We start from the raw sequence: 21197 nt of genomic DNA, 5'->3' as shown, positions 1-21197 counted from the left end.
CTGCCCATTTTAGAAAATTTAAAAGGGTATCAGCTCATGTACGTTAGTGTGGTTTCTGCCAGCTGAGTATCTGGTCCAGTGTTGTCCCCACTCAAGTGAACAGTCAGGATACAATCTCCTGCTGGCTGTTCTTTCATTTTCACCATAGCAGCAAAACAAAATACCTTTATAAAAGCCTCTGCTCCCATCCCAAAATCACAGACATACAATGTGCACTTTTAGAAAGTTGTCTCATATTTTTTCGCTTTAAACATTAAAAAAAAATATATATGTTTTCATGAAAAATTTAAGCTGCTTTCAGCCAAAGTTAGGTGAACTCTCTTCAGTACCTTGCCTTGACAAGGTAAGAGCTAATCAAGAAATTTCTTCTGTATTCACCCACAATAGATTTCACTAAAATATGCAGCTAGGAGTAGGAAGTGCAGTTTAATACCAAAAGAAAAGGGTGGGAAAGCCTGCTTAATTAAATTTCTTCGGGGATCATGGGTTAGCTGCAGCTCTGTTTAGTTTACTTCCTCTCTGGAGAAAATTGTGCAGACCCAAGACAGCAAGTATTGATTTAAATGTAGATGCAGGAAAAAGTCACTGTTGTCTTTTTTTCTTCTACTTGGCATCAATTCTGAGTTTTGATTAATTTTTGGTTACAAAGGATTAAAATCTAAATCCTTCTGTACTCCCTTTTACACTGTGGGAATATGTTGAACCAGTGCTCGGCAAACTGGATGCAGCTACTGGTGAAGAGAAGAGCCCATAAAGCCACCCTACAGAGACCCATGGCACAAATCATGAAACCTGGGTTAAGGTTTCAGCTGTCACTCAACTTTGTCACAGCCATCAGGGATTGCAGTAAGTCTTTGACCTAGCATAGGACAAAGGAAAATGGAGAATGGTGGGACAGGAGTACACCACGGTGTCACAATTAACCTGCAGGCTTGAGTGCTGCCCAGGGAAAGCAGATTTGTCATTACCTCCTGTTTGCTTCAGCCACTGCAAGCATACGTAGTTGTACTGTGGAGCAAGTGCTATGCTGGCATAGACCAGAAGAGTTGCATTTCCTGACAAGGTCAGTCTTCCTGAGGGTGGAGTTAATTCTGCTCAGGTGATTTTTGAAGAGAAAAATGGCTGTATAAGATGCCAACAGCTGAGCCCTCAAATCTACTTATGTGAATTTAGTTTCCTTTCATTTCAAATATAATCACATGGTTGTAATGGTCGACAACTCTGTGGATCCTCTTCTGATTTAAACATCCCTTCGCTCATCAATGAAATCCAAGTGCAAATGGAGATGTCTGAAGCCATACACATCTCTTTCTTCACAATACACCCCCAGTGGGTCAAGGTTATTGGTAATCATGCATAAACTGCTTGACTTCAGATCCCAGGTGGCAACTGCAACTAGGGCACTTATAAAAGGCATCTTTTACTAATAACTTGAGCGCATGCAATAGCATGGGCGATGCCTCAGACCACAGTTTGTACTGAAGAAAGGGAAATAAAGAATTCTTGATTCAAGAGAAATCAAGACAATACGTATTTCTGGGAACAGGAGGATTAGGGAAGAGAGTGGGAAAGAAAAAAAGATTGGGATTGGGATTTACTTGTCTGTTTGCACAGAGCACAATTTGTATATGAAGAGTAGATGTGAGCTGCAGAAGCCCAATAGCTGTAGGAAATTTAGCTAGCAGCTTTTGTTCTCTACAGGGGATGCCATTCAACTTGAAAAGATTAGCACAGATTTTCCTGCACGAGAATCTCCTCAGAATAATACATACATACATACATACTTATATTGGCTGGAAGGCAGGGTTTACAATTACAGTTTTTTAGTCTTGTTTCTTTTCCATGTGCTCTGCAACAAGCTGGACCTCTATGATTATTCTTTATAAACAGGAATTCTCCTTTTCTTCTCTGAGCTCAGCAGCACAGGCGTCTGAAGGAGCCCTCTCTGACTGGATGAAATAACTTCCTTCTCTTGTTGCCTGAGTTCCCTGAGTTCATGACTGAGCTGAGATGCATCAAAGTCAGGTCAAGGAATCAGAAATAAGGCAACTACAGAACGCTGGGCAGCAGAAGTCAATTTCTCTAAGCTGCTCTCCCCCCACACACACACTTTGTTTCAGGTTTCCATGCATATATTGAAAAGAGCAGAGAAAGAGAGGAAAGAAATAAAAAAAAAAAATGTACACAACACAAAGATTGGAACTATATGCATAAATTACCTACCCAAGCAGATGCCACATGGGTTTTAGTAATTGCAGTAACAGATTCTTATTTCTAATATTGGTTTTGCCTGTCTTGCCAAAAATTGTAAATAGTAAGTTGAATACTTATGAGTGTGTTTTTTTTAAATTAGATGCTGTTGAATACAAAGCTATCATTTCTCTGTTCCCTTTGGTGATCGTTCAGAAGTGTTCTGTCTTTTTCTCAAGGCCATTTTGACATAGGATTTATGAATTGTTATATCTCTTTTTAAATCAAATCATGAAGGGACATTCTCATAGGCTAGTTTGTGACCTAGGAGTAGCCTTTACTGCAGGTTTGTAGCAAGTTCAGCTGAAATGGACTCTTAGCCTCTGTGTTCCGCTGATGCAGTAGTAATACAGATAGAAAACCTATATTTCTGGAGATTAATTGGACAATACACCACCTGACTGCAGTTTGTTTTCAGAATACACAGTAAGGATGATCTACCAAGAGTCTGGGCTAGCAGAAATGCATCACTTCTCCGTTCCCAGGTACAACTTGCTGGGCACAGCCACTATCTGAATCTGGAATGTGGTCTGATCTGGAATGTGGTCTGTGCTGTTCACAATGCATTCCGCTTGTTTAATCTTTGCATAAAACTGTACATGGTGGGTAATAAAACATCTGTCCATATATAAATGTTTCACATTTCAGAATGACCTGAAGCATGGTGTGGGCTTTTGAATGTGTGAGACAGTCTGCTCACTGCTGGAGGGGCATGGGTGTTTATTAATAGATGTCCTGCATCATTATGGAATGCAAGGCAAGCACAGGCGTGCACACATACACGTACAAAAGAATGAATAATTATGATAAACAACTGCCTAACAGGTATTTTTGTAATGCAGAGATAGCAACCATTTTTACCAGGTGAAATAAATTCTCTGTGCTTGTGTCTTCATTGCTTTTCTTGTGCTATTTTTTCTGCAGAAGGTTTATAATTAAATTATTAGCAGCAAAGCACCGAGTCTTACAGAAAACAGAATTAAATCTAGGATAGTGCTAATACTCTTCACCATTTCCTTGGTGAACTTTACTTACTCTTCTCTTGTACTGAATGTACTTCCTTTTTTCCCCTCAAGAAAACAGCTTCCTGGCATGAGCAATATATGTGGTCCTCAAAGGAGATGTGCTAGGAAAATGAGCCTTGCCATTCTCTCAGAGGTGGGGGCATTTTTCTGTCAGCCTATTCTGATCTGTCATTTACAAATCTGCTTTTGATATGAAGAGGAAGACATAGACCAAACCTGTGACTTGGGGAATGTGTGTGTTTAATTTGGCAAAGAAGAGTTGTTCAGCAGCTATATTCAGAGATGCTTCCTCAGGAAAAAAAGAGAAATCTCAGGTACAATGGTACCATTAATTTGGTTAGTATAGAATTAAGTAATGGATCACCTGTTTGTGCTTGTAGATGATTTTTCCATATTTTTAGTTGTTAGGAAACATACCATTATTCAGAAATGCAAAACCCTACAGAGACCCAAGAGGAAAAGAGCTGATTGCCTTTAACAAAGGAGTGCAGAGGGGACACACACCTTCTTCCCTCGTTCCCAAGGGTCAGCCACAGACAAGGCTGACACAGGACAAGTGGCAGAGAGACAGGCAAAACCAGAGTGTACTGACCCCCTCCCAAAAGATTAACAGTATCTTGATGCACTGTTGATACAAATAAGTACCAGAGACATGTCTACCTGAACACAATCTAAGCTAATCTTGACACCTTTCTTGAAAATATTTCTATTCATTTTGAATCACTTTGACAAATCTTTTACCATGTTGGAAGGACATTTCACATTATGAAGTCTCCACTCTGTGGATTACAGGTCTCTTAGTTTGTTTAGACCAATACCCTTATTTATACTTATTTATTAATCAAGGCACTTGATGAGCTGCTGCAAATCAAGCTGCTGCTGATTCAGTAGTTTGGTAGGAGGGTCATCTGAGGATTAGAGTCTATAAACAGCCTTTATGAAAAGATAATTTTTTTTGTCACTTAATTGGCCTGGAGAATCTTGTCATTTCAATCTGTCATTGTTGAATTTTATTTTACTGCAATATTTTGAAATGAAGCAAAAAAGGAAAAGTGTCTAGTTAATGCTTTTGGCAAGCTCTTTGTTACTTAATAGCTTCTTGAAGTCCTAAATTTCTTCATTTTTCATCTTAATTAACACTCTTAATTGACCTTCTGTGCTCTTTAATTTCTCCCAGTAAATAATTAAAAAATAGGCTTCTAAATTCTGTTCTGCAATCAGATTGACATGAAATTGCTTGTCTATGGATCATTTCCGCCTTAATTTTTTTTTTTTTTCGTTTTTGTTTTTTTACCACTAAAGTCCCCGCTGGAAATTACAGCCCATTGAACCACAGAGCCAGAATTGATTGTGCACATAAAAAATACTGGAGCAATTGAAAAAAGAAAAGAACTTCCTGGAATTCTATGGTAAAATCAGAACTCAAGTGACAACAAGACTTTTACCCAATTTGAACTTACCTGCCCTTGATCATTAAGAAAATATTTTATGCTCCTGTTTTTCCCAATGAGAGGTTTTTCCTTCATTTAGGTATTATCAAAACATGGTTAGAGATGTCAAAGAAGATGAAATTGAGTTGCTAATATTTTTATGGGGCACTTTCTATTCCATCTTCTTTATATCAATTTCTTACAGGTTTTGTAGTATATTGGAAAGTTAGGGCTAAAGAACCTTGTCTAATTGCTTTTATCTTTAACTAAGTTTTAATTAAGGCTTTAGGTATCACACATCATAATTCTAAAAATCCTAAATGTGTTTTTTACTATTTTGTTCTAAAATATATAAGGCAAGTCTCCTTTTTAAGGTGGTGTGAGAAACTGTAGTCAGTTCTTTCTACTGGAGTTTATGGAAAGCATTACTGAAAATGCAAATTCTGTGGTCTGAGACTTACAAGTTGCAAATAACTATTAATCTTGGAGCTTACTTTTATATTCTGAGATTAAATAATGACATTTTAAGCACTTAAACCTTCACTAAGAGGAAGACAGGCAAGCATGCACTTTGTTTCAAGCATCTTAATTGATTCCATTGGTCTTTTCATGTGTTTAGTGTTGTGTATGCCTACGTAATTTTCTGAAACGTTGGATGGTATTTAGCAGAAGGAATTATATCCCAATAACTAACATTGCTTTAAGTATCCTAATAATGTAGGAAGTATGCAAAATAAGCTTACATTTTCAAGATAAACAAAGTAACTTTTTTGTGAGCATTGCCTTTTTATTGCTGCATCCAGCTGTTAAATCATGGTTTGAAAGCAAAACCATCTTTTTAAATGCATTTTTTGATAAATACTGCATTATTTTCTCCTGAGTTGTTTCCTGCCTAGATCTGGTGCCCCATTAATTTTAGAGTATCAGGAAAAGTCACTGGGAGCCATAAGGAACAATTCTGGATTTGCTGCACACATGTATATTGCAATAGATTTGCCTATAGCAGTTCTAGGGATGATGTTTAACAAACCCCTGTTTTCCCTATTTTGGCATTAATGTCCTCCTTTACTCAGATTTGTTTAGTAACACAGTCTTATGCTACACATAAAGGGAGGATTCTTTTCAGTGTGTAAAATTTGAAATTTGAATGCAATTGCAGCAACAAGAACTCTGTCTCAAAAAAGCCTTGGCCAAAAAACATGTAAAACTCTCCTGTAGAGAACGAAATTGAGTGCACAGTGTTAGCATAATAACAAGGGCCGAGACATTGCTTTGCTCTACAGTTTTATGGGATGATATTTTAAAACGTATTCAGAGATTTATGACTTTTTAGGGACAGCTAAAATTGTTTTCACATTTCTAATACTGCTTTCATTAGAATGTTGAAAGTATGTTTACAGTATCAGATTGAGTTCTAAGGTGTTACCAAATCATCCAGAATCCCTACAGTTTAAGTATATTCCCTTGTATTCTTACGTATCTTCAGAGGAAAAAATGGGAAGAATGTAAGTGCTTTGTTTTAAAGTATATAATCTGTATTCTGTCATGTACTTCATCTCCCAGGGAAGGTATCTGGGAACTCAGTCTGCTGTTTTTATTTATCCTGCCAGTGTAGTATATAGATGAGAGGACTAAGGTCCAATGGTATTAAAACAAGACATGAAATATTGATTAATTCTTTTTTTTAAATTCCTTTTTCCTCCTGAGTATAACAAATTTCAGATGCTACTGTCAATATAGTACTCTCCAATAAACCTTCATTATCGGAAGGGTCCTGATCTTCATAGTGTTCTTATAAATGGTTATTATGATTCTAAATGGCTTTTAAAGCTCAAGGCTAGTGTTCTTCTGGTGCAAGAGCAGAAAGCAAGTTAGAAGCAGTGCAGCTTTTTATCATCGCAGAATGTTACTCTGAAATAACATGAATCAGATTGGGAATTCTCTTTGCTAGACAGTAGCAGAACATTCTGTTTGAAGAAACGATCCTAACGGGTCAGATGAACAGGTGTACAGTTTCATGGCCATAAAGGTGTCAAGTAAAGAAGCACAATTATAGTTGGTGTCCACCTAACGAAACACAAGTATTTGACACTCTGCCTTTTGCTCCCACTTGTTATTCTTCGGTGTTAAGTGAACTCTTTATTTATTGTTTCCAGAATGGTCCTTTACAAAAGCAGCTAAACAGATAACTAGGAGTTTTTCCAAGGAAAAGGAAAGATAGGCATAGAAGTTCACACCAGCTAACCCATGAAAGATGATAGACATGGGCAAGGAAAAGATGATGTAGTTCAAACTACTTTCAGTGTTCTTGAGTACAATAAAACTCTCTGAGAGTTGAAGTAATTGTTTTTCACTGGAAAAAAAAAAAAAAAAAAAGAGAGATTTGTTTAAACTGAAGTGTACTGGAGTTTCTTTAGGAATGTAGATCTTGGAGCTTTTCTACTATCCAAAATAAAAAGTATTCATCAGAGAAGGAATTTGAATCTCAGTCCTGTATGTGTCAGGTAAATGTCATTATAAAGGTTGTACAACTACTTTTTCACCCATCATCTTAATTAGCATAGTATTTAGTCAAACTTCAACAAGAAAGAACAAGGAAGTAACACAGAATCTGAGCCAAAAGCCACTGATTGGCAGATTTACCTAGGAGGCAGGAGTATGTTCTCGCTCTGAACCAAGAAGAAACACCTGGGGTTGGTTCTGTCTTGTAGCAAATTTGGGGGTTATAGGCTGGATATGTTGCTGTACGATTTGTTTTTTCCCACATGAAAGCTTTATTCCTACCCTAAGATGAAAATGTTTAAGAAGATTTTGGTGATGAGGATAACTGATTCACACATAGGCCTACTTGGGAGTTCTTTTGCAGCAAAACATAATTGTGTGCAAAACGTAGGCTAATTTAACTTATGATGGAGAACAAACTGCTCCCTGCTGTACCCAAAAGCTAAGAGCTAAAATATGTGGCATCAAGCTAAATTATCCCCTCCTCTCCTTCACACCTGACTCTCTCAAACTGAGCTAAAGTTGAGGCTCTATTAAGATGGTTTTATTACTTTTGTGATATCTTTCTTTCAAAATTGGACACGTTATTTTTAATTTTAAAGTCATTATTTTCATTGGTTTCAGCCAAACTGAAACCAATACATGCACAAAGTTGGACTTCAACAAGTTTGTAAGTAGTGAGGGCTAGGTCTGGTCTTATTACTTAGGAGGCTTTAAAGCAGTAAGTCTTGCTTGTCCAGATTACATGGGTAGCTCTGTTGACTCCTAGTCCCCCACTGGTAACACTTGCATTAGTAGAGTGAACAGGATTTGGTCTGTATAACAAAGCATGCATTTGCTCACATAGCCAATGTGTGAGCCAAATCCTTACATGTGTCATTTGTTCTCACTCATATAGGTAATACTTTTGGACTGATTTAATGCAGCTGGCTATTTGAGGAAAGGTTATCAATCTGGGCACTGTCCTCTTGTGTTTTTCTCTCTGTTATGTTATCTTAAGGAATGATAACACAGACTTATGTAAAGAGATATGCACAGAATTTTGGTTTTCAAAGCCTTGAATTAGATGGTTTTCTGCCAAAATGTCCTTAAAAGTTTCCTTACTGTGTGAATTTTCAAGCTGAAGATAGCCCAGTACAGATTAAGATTTTTCCCACAGAAGATGATAGTGCGTACTCACATGCACACAGCACAAACTGTGCCAGTAGTTTGCTTTTTGGTGAATTCATTTTACACACTTCACCAATCACTATCTTTTGGATGTAAAACCAGATTATTTTCTGTCTAATGGGAGATGCATTGTTTGATTCAGATATTTAATGTGGTATTTATTCTGTGGACAATAGCTTGAGGCCCCCAGCTGGGAAGAATGAGAGGGTATCTATAATTCAAAATAATTGTATGGTTTTTGACAGATTGTCAAGTTGCTTAATGCCTTTTGTCCCAGGTAATAGTTTATATTTCTTTGATAAAATGTTGATAATTTCTCATTGCAATTTGTTTTGTGTGTGTTGTATTTTTACAGAGTCCAGTCAGGTTCGTATCTGAGTACGGGTTGGTTTACCTTAATTTTGGCTATGGATGCCTGCTATGGAATTCACGTCTATGGGATGATAAATGACACCTACTGCAAGTAAGATCACAGGAAATTATTTTCATGCATCTACAACTCTGATGTCTTGCCAAAATTTCACAATTGATTTCAACATCATAAATTCAAAAAATGGATCACGAGGTCATTTCCCAGTGTTTTACGTTGATGTGACACTATTGTCTGCATATTTAGTCCTAATATGGCATTTGCTGTTGATAAAAAAAATTACAAAAATCTAACATCAGATGTCATAAGGAACTTTTTTTAATCCAAGTTCTTTTGCAATTTCTGAATTAGCTGGAAACAAGGTATGTTCATACTTTTCTGACAAAATATACTTACTTCTACTGTTAAAACAAATCTAGAGAAGAAATACAAATATACAGGTTCTCTGAATACCAAATATACCTGGAAATGAAAGAAACTGATTAGCCCAGGGTAGTTACTCAAAATTACATTTCACCACGATGGAGCAACCTACTGGAACTTTCTAGGTTATATATGGCTTGCTTTGAGTGGTAAGGGGTTTCTAATTAGATAATAAAACAAGTTCTGTGAGCTTTATCACAGTAAACTGACATAAATTCCAAGCAACTACTGTTAGTGAACTTACAGTGACAATGAATTAATCCTATTGTCCGAAGTATAACTCTAAACACGATTTTTGAAAGTCCAAATTAAATGCTTTAATCTGCAGTGTATGGTAGAAAAATATAAAATGTAACTATTTCTCATTCAGAAAAGCAGGAAATGTCATAAACAATGTATGATGCTAGTGCAAACCTATTCTTCTGTACCTTGGTTGTTTCAAGTCCTGCATATAACCAGTCCAAGTGGGTCCTCAGATCCTGGAGTAAAGCCTTTGTGCAGACCCTCACTACACATTCTGTGTTACTTCAGTGTGGGACTCATTACTGGAAGACCCTAAACAAAAGAGAAAAAAAAAAAAAGAAAAAAAAGAAAAAAAAAAAAAGAAAAGGAATTTGAGTCACAGCTGTTTAATTAGGGTATCTTAACATTAAAGGCTGATTTTTTAGAACTTGCAATCTCACTGATTGAGTCATCCAGATGGAACGAACATATGCTGTTCTTTGTTTATGAAAACACAGTAGACGCCCTGAGATGAGGGGTGACAGGACTAAAGTTGTCCTCACAGAGTTCAGTCAGGCTGGCATTGCATAGCCCTGATGTAAAACCAGTGAACAGCATGATAGCACTTCGGTCTGTTGGCAACAGAGAAGGATGGGCTTCCTGAAAGCTGCAGTACTGACTGCATTACCTACTTATAATGTGTATTATTCTTTTAAGTGCCTTGTTCAGCCAGTTCAAGAACCAGTTCCAACAGCTGGGACTATCCAATGAGAAGACTGCTTGAGGATGGAGCCTCATGGACTGAGTTCTCCCAGGTTAAACAAAATGTGCAGTCCCCATAAGAGCCAGCCCATCAGCTTCTTACTGACTGATAAGATCAGTGTATGTTGAGATACTCTTAACTTCATTTTCTGCAGGAAAATTCATAGAAATCATGCAGTAATGAAAGCCCATATATAATTTAGCAAAGGAGCTCACATGCTGACACGTGGAAAGGATTACAGATAATTCAGGTGCAGTATATATTCATGTTTTTCTTGGAAATAATACTGAAGTGTATCTTTTTTTTTCCCCCAGGTCAGAAGGCTTTCGTAAAGTTCCCTACCACTATTACGAGCCAGGAAGAGATGAGTGTGAAGAATACTTTCTGCATGAAAATGCTCCGTATGGAGGCCACAGGTTTATCACAGAAAAGAAAGTGTTTGCTAAATGGTCCAAGAAGCATACAATAATATTTACACACCCCAACTGGACAGTGTCCTGATACTGGTTTTCTTAACGCTCCCTTAACAGCATATTACAAAAATGTCTCAGTTTACAGTAATTTTGCTTACACCCGGCTGGCCTTTCTCAGCCTAGGTAACACTAAACTAAAAACTAAAAGAAGACAAAGATGGTGATGGTTCAGCTGTTAAGCAAAATTAATCATCTGTGGAAAGTAGATACATTGTTATTTCTTAGGGTTTTACTCCACACAATGCACTTTATACTTTAACTGGATTTTACTTCAATGCAGTAGCAGTTAAAGACAGATGAGATTTCCTGTATATACAGGTGCACACAGAGAACATGGTGGTCCTTTAAAACTTGTCCATCATCTTAATTAATTAAAATTAGTATTTGTAGCTCATTTGCAGTACTGCAGCACTAGTTCCATTTGCAGTATTAGTAGAAATTTTCCACAAGATATACAAGGAAAAATACAGACCTCCAAGGTCTGTGAGTGAGTAAATTTTAAAAACCATCTGAATACATTGATACATGTGAGCACTTGCATATATGGTAAAATTAGAGATGAGCTAGACATGGTTCTTGAACTGCGCATAACTTCTGCATGAGAAGATATTATTTACTCAAGGCTCCTGATTAATTGATAAATTCTGAAATGCAGCTCCCTTCCACCCTGTTCAGGCTGCATCATCTTGAACGATGTGTTTTGTACTTTTTGAGGCTGTTATACCACAGTTTAGCTCCAGCAGCATGGCACTTGGCAAAGACTGTTTTGCAGCCTATGCTGAACCAAGCCTGCTATCAGTACCCAAGCTGGTTACTGTAGATCTGTCTCACAAACATCTCCATTTACTCCAGTTGTGCCTTTGAGCTGCTCCAACATCCAAATCCCAGTACTTTGACAGCATTTCCCATGCAACCATCCTAACTTTTTAATTTTAAATCTCCACTTTCTCCATCTTTAAAAGCAGGACAGTATCTATCTACCTCACAAGGGAGTTGTGAGGATTAATTTAAGTCCATAAAGCACTTCCCTGAGGAAGAATGCTACAGAGCATTTATTCTTAACACAGGAACAGTGGTGCTTGTCATTTATTCTTGTCTGTTGGGTATTTGAAGAAAGTGTCCAAAATCTGGTGGCAAATTGTTCTGGTGGCATCCACATTCCTGCTGAGGATAACATGTAATATTGAGCTCTCTCAGCTTGTATTGCTTTAGATGGAGTTGAAAGAAATCACCACCTCACAGTATTATCTGCACATCAAGGGGCAGTTCAAGAATTATAAAATATACTCATCTCTAGTTGAAATACAGATTTCCAAGCTTACTCTCACAGAAAGTTTTCAACTGCAGCAGACTCATTTGTAATATGATCATAATTCAACTACACATGTGAGTTTTATTTAAACTGTATTTAAATTAATGCTTTAAGTTTAGAATGTGTCCTACAAATATTTTAATATCTAGAATGTCAGATTCAACACTGTAATAGCCAATACTGTGAACACTTGAAAGAATTACGTGTGGAACATGACACACAGGGTTTACTCACACTACTTAAACATTAACTAACAGGAAACTTTGTATGCTTTTGTAAATCATGAAAAAGGGAAAGGAAAAAGCTATTTTTACATGTAAGTATTTGTATACTGACTATTTCCTATTGTAAATTTGTATATATAAATTTATATTTTATATGTTCATGGCATATATATTCTCTCATTAGCAGCTGCAACTCTTAGTGTTCCATCTCCTGATCATTGGTTTCTTGTTCCTGTTGGTAGATAATTCCAGGGTATCATCTCTCTTGCCTCTTCTATTTTCTACTGTAAATGCAGCTTTCTGGTTTTATTTTTAATATAGCTCAGCTTTCACTGCTTACTTTAGGGCTGTAAGTGTTCATGCTGGTTGTCAGACAAAGGCTGGAGCTATGCTTATGATCCTGGATAAACGTCTATATTCATATACAAGCTCTTTCCCAGACTTCTGGTGTGACTTGATATCTCACCTTCCTGTTTGGTAAAGGAGAACAATAATATTTTCCTACTCCCTGTCTTGACTGACTTTCTTGTAAGCTCTTGAGATGGATGCTCTCATTTGCAATCTATTTGTATAATGCCTTGCTGAAGAGGTGCCCAAAGTTTCTGAAGGCTACAGGCTATGCTATAATATACACATAATTTGAAGTGGCTGCTTCTTGTCCCTGGAGTTTAAAATCAATCGTAGGCTAATATAGCATAGAATGAAATCAAGAAGGGGAAGGGTCATGGATGGATGAAGAGTTGTAATAGCAAAATACAGTGAGCTAGATTTATCGCCATATGCATATGCATCTCTTCAGCTGAGATGGATGGCTGGATAGATGGAAAGCTAATAAAAAAAAAAATTCTAATGCAGGATTTGAAGAATGCAGAACATGCAGAAATAGGGAGAATGTTCCACACACGTTGTACAGGGCACCCTGGGAAAACCTATGGCTCCCTTGTGGGAAGAGGAGCTGAAAAGAACATCAGTCAAATTGAACCCGTATTTAGAAGGTCTTTGGGTTAATAGAAGGGTACTGTAAAAGTGCTGCACATGAAAGTGCAGTTGGGCTGGACAGGCTTACATGAGAGGTGGCCTCATGAAGCAGAGTCTTTCTACCCAACAAACACAGCATAAGGATTCTGCCCAAATTGTGTTCACATGCAAGGCAGCTTTTAAGTCTGAGAAAGTTTTTAAGATAATTAAGACTTGCCAAATCACCATAAATCTGTTGTAAAATCTGTGCTTCATACTGAAGCTTCTTGTAGAGCTGCTTACATGCTGTATGAAACAATATCTCATGCAAAGGGTAGCTAAGAAAAATACAGCTCTAAGAACAGCTAAATGTGCAGCAAAATTGAGAACATCATTAGAGTGCAGTTGTCACAGAGCAAAATAAAAGTGTTGCTCTCTGCTTGGATCCACAGTAAGAGCAGATCCACTTTTAGAAACATTGCAGCAGACTTCATTCACACTTGAGTAAATGAACATCAGTTCCCTTATTTAAATGAGCCCGTCTTTAGTATAAACTAAACACATATTTGCATGATTTTTATTATATGAGTAAGGAACTGTGACCACTGTGTTAAAGATGATTCTACAAAGAAATAACTGCTGAAATCTGTTAAAGATCAGCACTGTGGTACTGAAGAAAGAATCTCAGTACTCGGTTGTGTAGTAAGAGACCTTGATGATTCACCTCTGACATCAGTTAAGACATCAGCTGAGAATCATTTATTAATTCTTTAAAATAAACCCTGCTACAGTTCACCTGAATGTAATCAGATCCTAACTGCTTATTCATTCAAACAGTCCTAGTTAAATCAACTACTCATTTATAAAACAGGCAGGGAGTTTACCTGAGGTTTTCAAAATAGATCTGCATATTACTGCTAACAGAAGAAAACTCACGAATCATTTGGCATTTTTATCCATCATCCAGCTAAGTAGTCACCAATGTTTTTCTTTTATAATGTAGTTATTTCTTTTAAAATACCCATTTTGAAGGGGGGGGGGGGGGAAGCATATATTGTTTGGGTTGCTGTAGGCTTGGTACTAATAAATGTTTAAATTTTAATACACTTTATGTTTTATGTTGCATTACCATCTGATATTTTTTTTCAAGGAAAAAAAATTAAATAGGAGCAGAAATTTTCCTAAGGAAAAAACCAAATCTTTTTGACTGGCTAATTACTAATTCACAGGTAATTAACTAAGTAACATAAAAAATGGGTTTTGTTTTTCCAAACAGACACAGCAGACATAATCCCAACTTTTTCATCCCCACTACATGTCCAGAGCGCATGCCTCTGCTTATAACAAGGCCCCTTCACAGAAAAAAAAAAAAAAAAAATAGTCTATGTATCCAGCCAAATTCCCTTTCCATCTGGGCTGGGAGGCTCCATCTGCAGACTGTTTGTATCAGTTACATCAGTAAGCAGGAAGGACTGAGGAAGAGCTCTACTTAGGAGCAGATGGTGTTCCAACTTCTAAAAAATGCCCCTAAAGGGCTCCAGGAGAGGAGTACCCATTAATCTCTTCTGGAAATACTTCACTGAAGTATCTAATTTCTTCAAATGTGTTTAGCTCCTGTGTAAAACTATTGTCCTCTCTCCAGTAGGAATTACCAGCAATGGGAAAATATGCCCTTTACAGGAAAAAAATAGAGGAAAATTCGTGTTGCTAAAGATTTCTGTGTAAACAGCACCAGGGATGAAGAAGTCAGCCTGACACAAATTATCTGAAGACTCACTGATTTAGGAATCTCTGAGGACTCAATTCAAAATTAATGGAAATCACTTTGGCCAGTTCATGAACACAGCACCCATCCCAGTAAATCTTTGCACTCTTGGGCACTAAGGTAAGCAGTGGTTTGTCTGAGAAGTACCATGTGCACGTAACGCATTACATAGTTAATAAAGAGGAGCCCAGCCAACACTTGGATGGCTGATGCAGATGGTCTTTGTTTATCTGCTCATGGGCTGAACAAAAGTAGGACCCCATGCAAAGACAGCTGGCAGCAGAGTACAGATGCTCAACCAGAGGACATGTCTAGTAAGTAAGAATTAAATAAGTAATCGCTCATTAATTATAACTGGATGGTATCCTTAGTAGGTAGAAAATCAGAAGCACTCTGCTTATTGATACTTATATTTTGCTGACATATTTTTTCTGCATGTATCTCAGAAATAGTATATGTTTTTAGTTGGACTTGAGCAAGTTTGGGGTTTGTTTATGATGAACCATAGGGTACCCACAAGACTGAAACTCTATGTTAATGTCAAAGAATCACACGGGAGCTGTCTGTGGGCATTGTGATGTACTGCATACAACAGAGAGTCATATATTTACTTAAAAAGTCCTGTTTTTCCTGACTAGGTGTAGTTATTTTGACGACAAAGTGTTTCATTTTCAGCAGATGTGTCTCATTCTGTTCCCTCTTTCCTGAGAGGACACACAGGGATGTGACTTAACCATGGGGGAGTGAAGAATGATATGGTAAATAATCAACCACCAGATTCACATCTATTTTTCTGGCTATTACTGTGATGTATAGCTAATGACACAGAGAAAAGCAAGGGTTTTGTACACCTTGTATTGCATAATCTACAGAAGCTTCATGTGTCTATTCTGGATTAGAGTTTCCTAGGCAAACCCTCCAGAAAGGGGCTGAAGAAGAAAGAGGCCTCTCTCCATTGAAAGAAAGGGCTTCTGTGGAAGCCATAATAACCTGCATGGCATACCTGGGCTTGCTGCTTCAGCTTTTGTAGGCTCCCCACCCAGCCACAGCCCTTTCCAGCTCCATTGGATGAAGCATATTCTCCAGCTGATTTATGCAGCCTGTGATGTGCACAAAGTCTGCCCCGTCCTCCCCTTCTGTGGGGCCAGGGGAGCAGTGATGCTAACCTAGGCGTGAGGAGTGACAGGTGTCAGAGCAGGGATGCTCTCTAGGTAGCAGAATGATCTTGCTTCAGGCATGGTTTCACCTCAGGTGCTGAACTCATTTTCTTTGAATGTGGTGGGAAAGATATCACTGGGTTTTTTTATTGTTTTTGTGATTAACTCACAAAGAGTCACCATTTTATGAGTGTGTTAAACAGCTGGTTTTGTGTCTTTTTTGCATTGCTTGCTGCTGTTTCTGGGAATTCCTCAAGATATGCAGCTGTCAGCATTTGCCACTGCTGTTCTGATTTACTGGCCATAAAGAGACCATAAACTTGAACTAATGCATGTTCTTACCATGTATTATGCATGATGGCATGTTACACAATTTATTCTCTCACTAAAATAATGTAAATTGAGTGTAAACTTAGTTTAAGCAGCGGAAGTAGTGCTTTTTCTTTCTCTCTTATCATGTGTTGCCCAGAGCACTTTCCTGGACCTCTGTAAGTGACATTAGCAGCTGGCAGCAAATAAATTGTCGAAACCAGTCAGGAAATGTTTACTAAATTTGACATCTTTTCACTGGAATATCAGAAATAGTTAAACTTGCTTTTGTGAACCTACTCTAATGCTCAAAATCACAATTCTATGTTCCGATATAAAGAAATCTCACATCTAAGTGTAACACTGCGAATTACTTTATTGACACATAGTGTTAAGATGTTAGCAGGGCAGTGATCACAAATTTTTGACATTTATAGGAGTATCTTCTTAACGGGAACTGCACATGTAGAAGATTTGTTGAGATGCCTGTAGTTTTTTCATATTGTTGCTGCTGAAAATAGTATTTCTGAGGATGGCCAGAGGAAAAAAAAAAATAAATTATGTACTCACTGCTTTTTTGGCTATTCATCTATCCCCTCAAACACATATGCAAACACAAAAAGTGTCTATAGGTAAAGTCTTTTTTTCCAGATAGTGGCAAGTAAGAACAAATAAGACTATTCTACATGGTAAATATAGGTTATAGTACTTTTTGATTCATGTTTATTCTGTGTATTTCCAAAGCTTATGATTACATTAGTGAGGCAGTAGCTCAGCTGGGTCAGATCTGTAGCCTGACACTGTTGGTGCTAAGGACCTGATCTCCACACCCTGCACCATCTCTAGTTTGGTCCCGTGGGTTGAATGCCACTAGTGACTGGAGCACATCTTTTAGTTTCATCCAAAGGGAATCTAGTTCACATCCTTAGGACCACTCCGTCATTCAAATTAAAGCTTGTTAAGTGAGGCCACTGTATTGGACTGCCCCACAGGAAAGTGAAATTTCTGCTAGCCCATCTTTTGGCTAGATAGAAGCATTTTCTTGTTGTTTTTTTTTTTTTTTTTCCCGTCTCAGGCTTTGCATGGGTACTTTTTGCATAGGCATTTTTCCTTCAAAACTGAGATCTGATTCCTTCTGTCAGATCATGGGAATCAAGGGCTCCTAAATCCTTCTAAAATTAGCATCCAAAGATGCTCCATAGATCAGGAATGTGGTATAAAATGGAGTAATGCATCACGGGTACAGCGTGGAAAGTGCTTAGTTTGATGAAGAGTTAATTCCACTTTTGGATGTGATTTTATCATTAACATGTTGGATGGTTTTTTATATACCAAATGACATATAAAAAATCCCTTCATCACTTTCCCAGGTTATTTTTGTTCTCGTGGCCTTCCAGATGTATGTGTGTACATATGCTTGTGTGCATGTACATACAGTGTCCAAGCATTCTTCTGTTCTTAGACAGTTGCTACTATATGCTGCTAACATAAACTTACTTAGAAAGTTCATGTTACGCTACTTATTACACGTATTCTTTGGTTGCCTTTTTGTAATGCTGACAAGTGTATTCATAATAGATATCACTGTAGACTTAGAAAACTTTCATACTATTTATACTTATTTTAGATGTTCTGCCATGTGTTTTCTTGCTATGTGCTACTTAGTTTTTGCTCCCATTTGGAGAATGTGCTTCTATGTACTTGAAAAATTGTGCCTGGGTTATTTTAAAATATGAATAAATGTGTAAGATTTGCCAATTGTCTGACATAATTTATACAAGATTTTGTGCTAAAAAAACGTTATTCTTATTTATGTATATGCCACTATATTAATACCTGACAGTTCACTGAACTCAAAGATCTATGTTCTAGGAAGTATTATAATCTGCTGCACACAAACATAAACTATGCCTAAATTATTTCTTAATTGACTTTAAAGACATTTTAAGGCATCTATCCTAAAAGTAATGTTGGCTAAACTCAGCCACAAAACCTACACTTAGGATAGCTCATGTTTTAATTTCTGCGTGTTAAAACATGCATTGCATGCACACATGCACACAGAAACAGAGATCTGTAGGAAAGGTACATTGGGTCATATCCAAAAGGGTAGATCCTCCAAGCAGTCTCAGAGCATAGCACTCTCAGAAGTCAAGTCACTGGAACCCCCAGGAGTGGACATTCAGCACATGCTTGAGAGCGCTGTGTAAGACTGAAGGGCTGTGGGAAAGATCACATTTCCTGAGGAGGTGCAAACCTCTACCTGCAGGTACGATGCTTACAAGGGTATTGGGAGGACCTACAGAACTTCTCTTCCATCATGCAGTGGACCCTATGATGCTAAGAAAGGAAAGGAACTAAGACTCCTTTAGCCTCTAACTAGCCTCTAGTTTTCCTGTTTTATTGTCCAGCTAAGAACATGCTTAAAAAGCAACAGGCTTCAATGTATACATTTCAACTTGGTCTGTATGTGCTGAATTAAACACATAAAGACTAACTGGCTTTGTGAAAGGACTGCAGATTCCAGGTGTGTTTGTCAGTACTGACATTTATACTGCAGTGACCATTACCATCTAATTCTGGGCCAGAGTCTGCTGCTCAGGTGCTCATGGCACAGAGTTTTGTTTCCTTACGATCTGGGCTATTTTGTCAGCCACCACAATGAGGGGAAGGAAAAAGAATTTCTGTGGTAAGACTAAAACTAAATGAAGGAAAGAAATGCCATTCACATGCTCAGCTTTGAGGGTCCTTCAAATCTGATATGCTGCCACGGGGCTTGTTAAGAATTTGTGTGTTATTTTTCAGACATACTCTGAATTTACCATAATGTTCCTTTCAGAACCATTACAGAGTGAGCTGTGAATGCATATTAATAGCATGATGTAATGTGGATTTATTTCATCCTTTTTCCATGCAGGACAGTTGGGTTTGTGTATTAGTCTTGGAGTACATTCATACTTAATACTAATGGCATGGGATATGAATATGAATTTATTTGATTATTTGTCATAGAACCAGATACTCAGGTAAAAAAAATAGTTTAATTGTTGATCTATCCCCCCTTAGACCTTTTCAAACCCTTGTAGAATAGCCAGCCTATCCCCCTGAAATTTTCGTTCTTGTGGATTTACATTTGCATCTTATTTTATTAGCTTGCACCAGATCACCCCGTAATCCTTGTCAACTAGTCTCAGTGATCTTTTCATTACCAACTTCTTCCTTAATGACTGAGTCTTCTACAAACTGTTGGGTTTTCTTCCAAATTGTTTATAAAAATGTTAACTAGAGTATGCCCAGGAAGCTATCCCAGCAGAATACCTGTTCTGTGATCATTCCCCATTTAAATTCACATTTTGAAATGTCAGTTAACCTGTTTTCCATTCATTTAATGTGTGACAGGTCAATTTTGTATTATCATGGTTTCTCAACGCAAATGTCGTGAATACCACATCACATGTCATATAGAATCAAAGTATATCAACAGAGTTGTGTTTTGCTTGTAGTCACAATTGGAAAAAAAGACAGCAATTGTGTTTGACAGTATCTGTTTTCCATATTGCACTTAGATTGGCATTTACCATATTTCTGCTCTTTAATTAGTCAGTAATTGAGTCCCCTGTCAGGCATTCCATTACTTTGCTCCAGATCAATTTCAGACTGACAGGACTGTAATTATCTAGGTCATTAAGTTTATCCTTCTTAAATATTAGCACAACATAAGTTTTATTCCAGCTTTCTGGAGCTTCCCCAATTGTTCCAGGATTTAGCAAAAAACAGTAATAACAATAGAGATTCCTCTGTCAACTCTTTAAAAACTCTTGGATACAAGTTATCCGGACTTATCTTTGCAAATATTTCTTACTTCAGTGGCTTCCATTCAATGTTTTTTGGGTAGGTTGTTTTTGGGGTTTTTTTTTTGTTGCCTGGTAGTTCATCATCCTCATAGAGCATCACCAGTTGTCTATCTTTTCCTTAAATACCAAACACAAATACTTATTGAACACTTCTTTCTTGTATTCATTACTCTTAGAAAATCTTCCACTTCAATCTGATAAAGAACTGGTACCATTGTCAGGATTCCTAATGTATTTGAAAAATATTGTCCTGAATTCTCTGGCCATAAATTTCTCCTTACAACTTGGCTACACTTATTGGAGGAATTATTTATGTAATTCCTTACTTCTACTCTATATTCAGTGTTATCAACTTTCTTTCTTGATTTCATTGATTTAAAATTATGAAGAGACTTTCATTAACTCTGAGCTAGGTGTTTTTTAAACACATAAAGCTTTCTTTCCTAATTTTGCAGCTATTAAATAAAATATTTGTATTTTCCAATTACTGATCTGTTCTCTCTCCAAGCTGATTCTCCCTTACAATAATTTTAAGTTGGGTAAAAGCTGCACCATCCGTATTACTGTTTGGGCTTCATTCTCTTTATGTTCATAAAAAGCAATCAAGCTATCATTATAGCTACTAATAATTCATTATCTTTTCAAGTTATCTGATCTCTTTTCATTATTTGTGAGATGAGATATCACATAAAGTTCCAATTTTTTGAGAGTTTCCCTTTTGGGTTTAAGAAATTTTCATATATAATGTTCAAAAATTCTGCAGACATTTTAGCACCAGCATCATGAAACTTTAGGCATATGTCAAGCAAACTGAAATCTCAGATGATAGCGCAACATTTTTTGCTCCTACATATTGCAGAAGGTGCAACGGCATCCAGTTATCCTTCTCTCTTCTGTGATTTGGTGATTTGCAGACAGCAGCTGCTATCCCATCTAGTATTTTATCTGTTAGAGTATTGATCCATTACATTTGAGATCATTTGCTTCTGAG

General features: G+C 37.2%; 1 protein-coding gene across 2 annotated transcripts in view; it reads left to right on the top strand.

The window, feature by feature from the left end:
• Positions 1–18110, top strand: part of ST6GALNAC3 (ST6 N-acetylgalactosaminide alpha-2,6-sialyltransferase 3) — a 228546-nt gene extending 210436 nt beyond the window's left edge. For both annotated transcript variants that reach the window (XM_027802717.2, XM_055725085.1), the window contains exons 4-5: positions 8733–8840; positions 10470–18110. In XM_027802717.2, the coding sequence (XP_027658518.1) occupies positions 8733–8840; positions 10470–10656 (295 nt within the window). In that variant the 3' untranslated portion in view covers positions 10657–18110. The remainder of the gene's footprint in view (positions 1–8732; positions 8841–10469) is intronic.
• The last annotated feature ends 3087 nt before the right edge of the window (positions 18111–21197 follow it).

Source organism: Falco cherrug, chromosome 12, assembly GCF_023634085.1.
Source record: "Falco cherrug isolate bFalChe1 chromosome 12, bFalChe1.pri, whole genome shotgun sequence".
NCBI classification, from domain to species: Eukaryota; Metazoa; Chordata; class Aves; order Falconiformes; family Falconidae; genus Falco; species Falco cherrug.
This window is presented reverse-complemented; position numbering and strand designations above follow the sequence as displayed.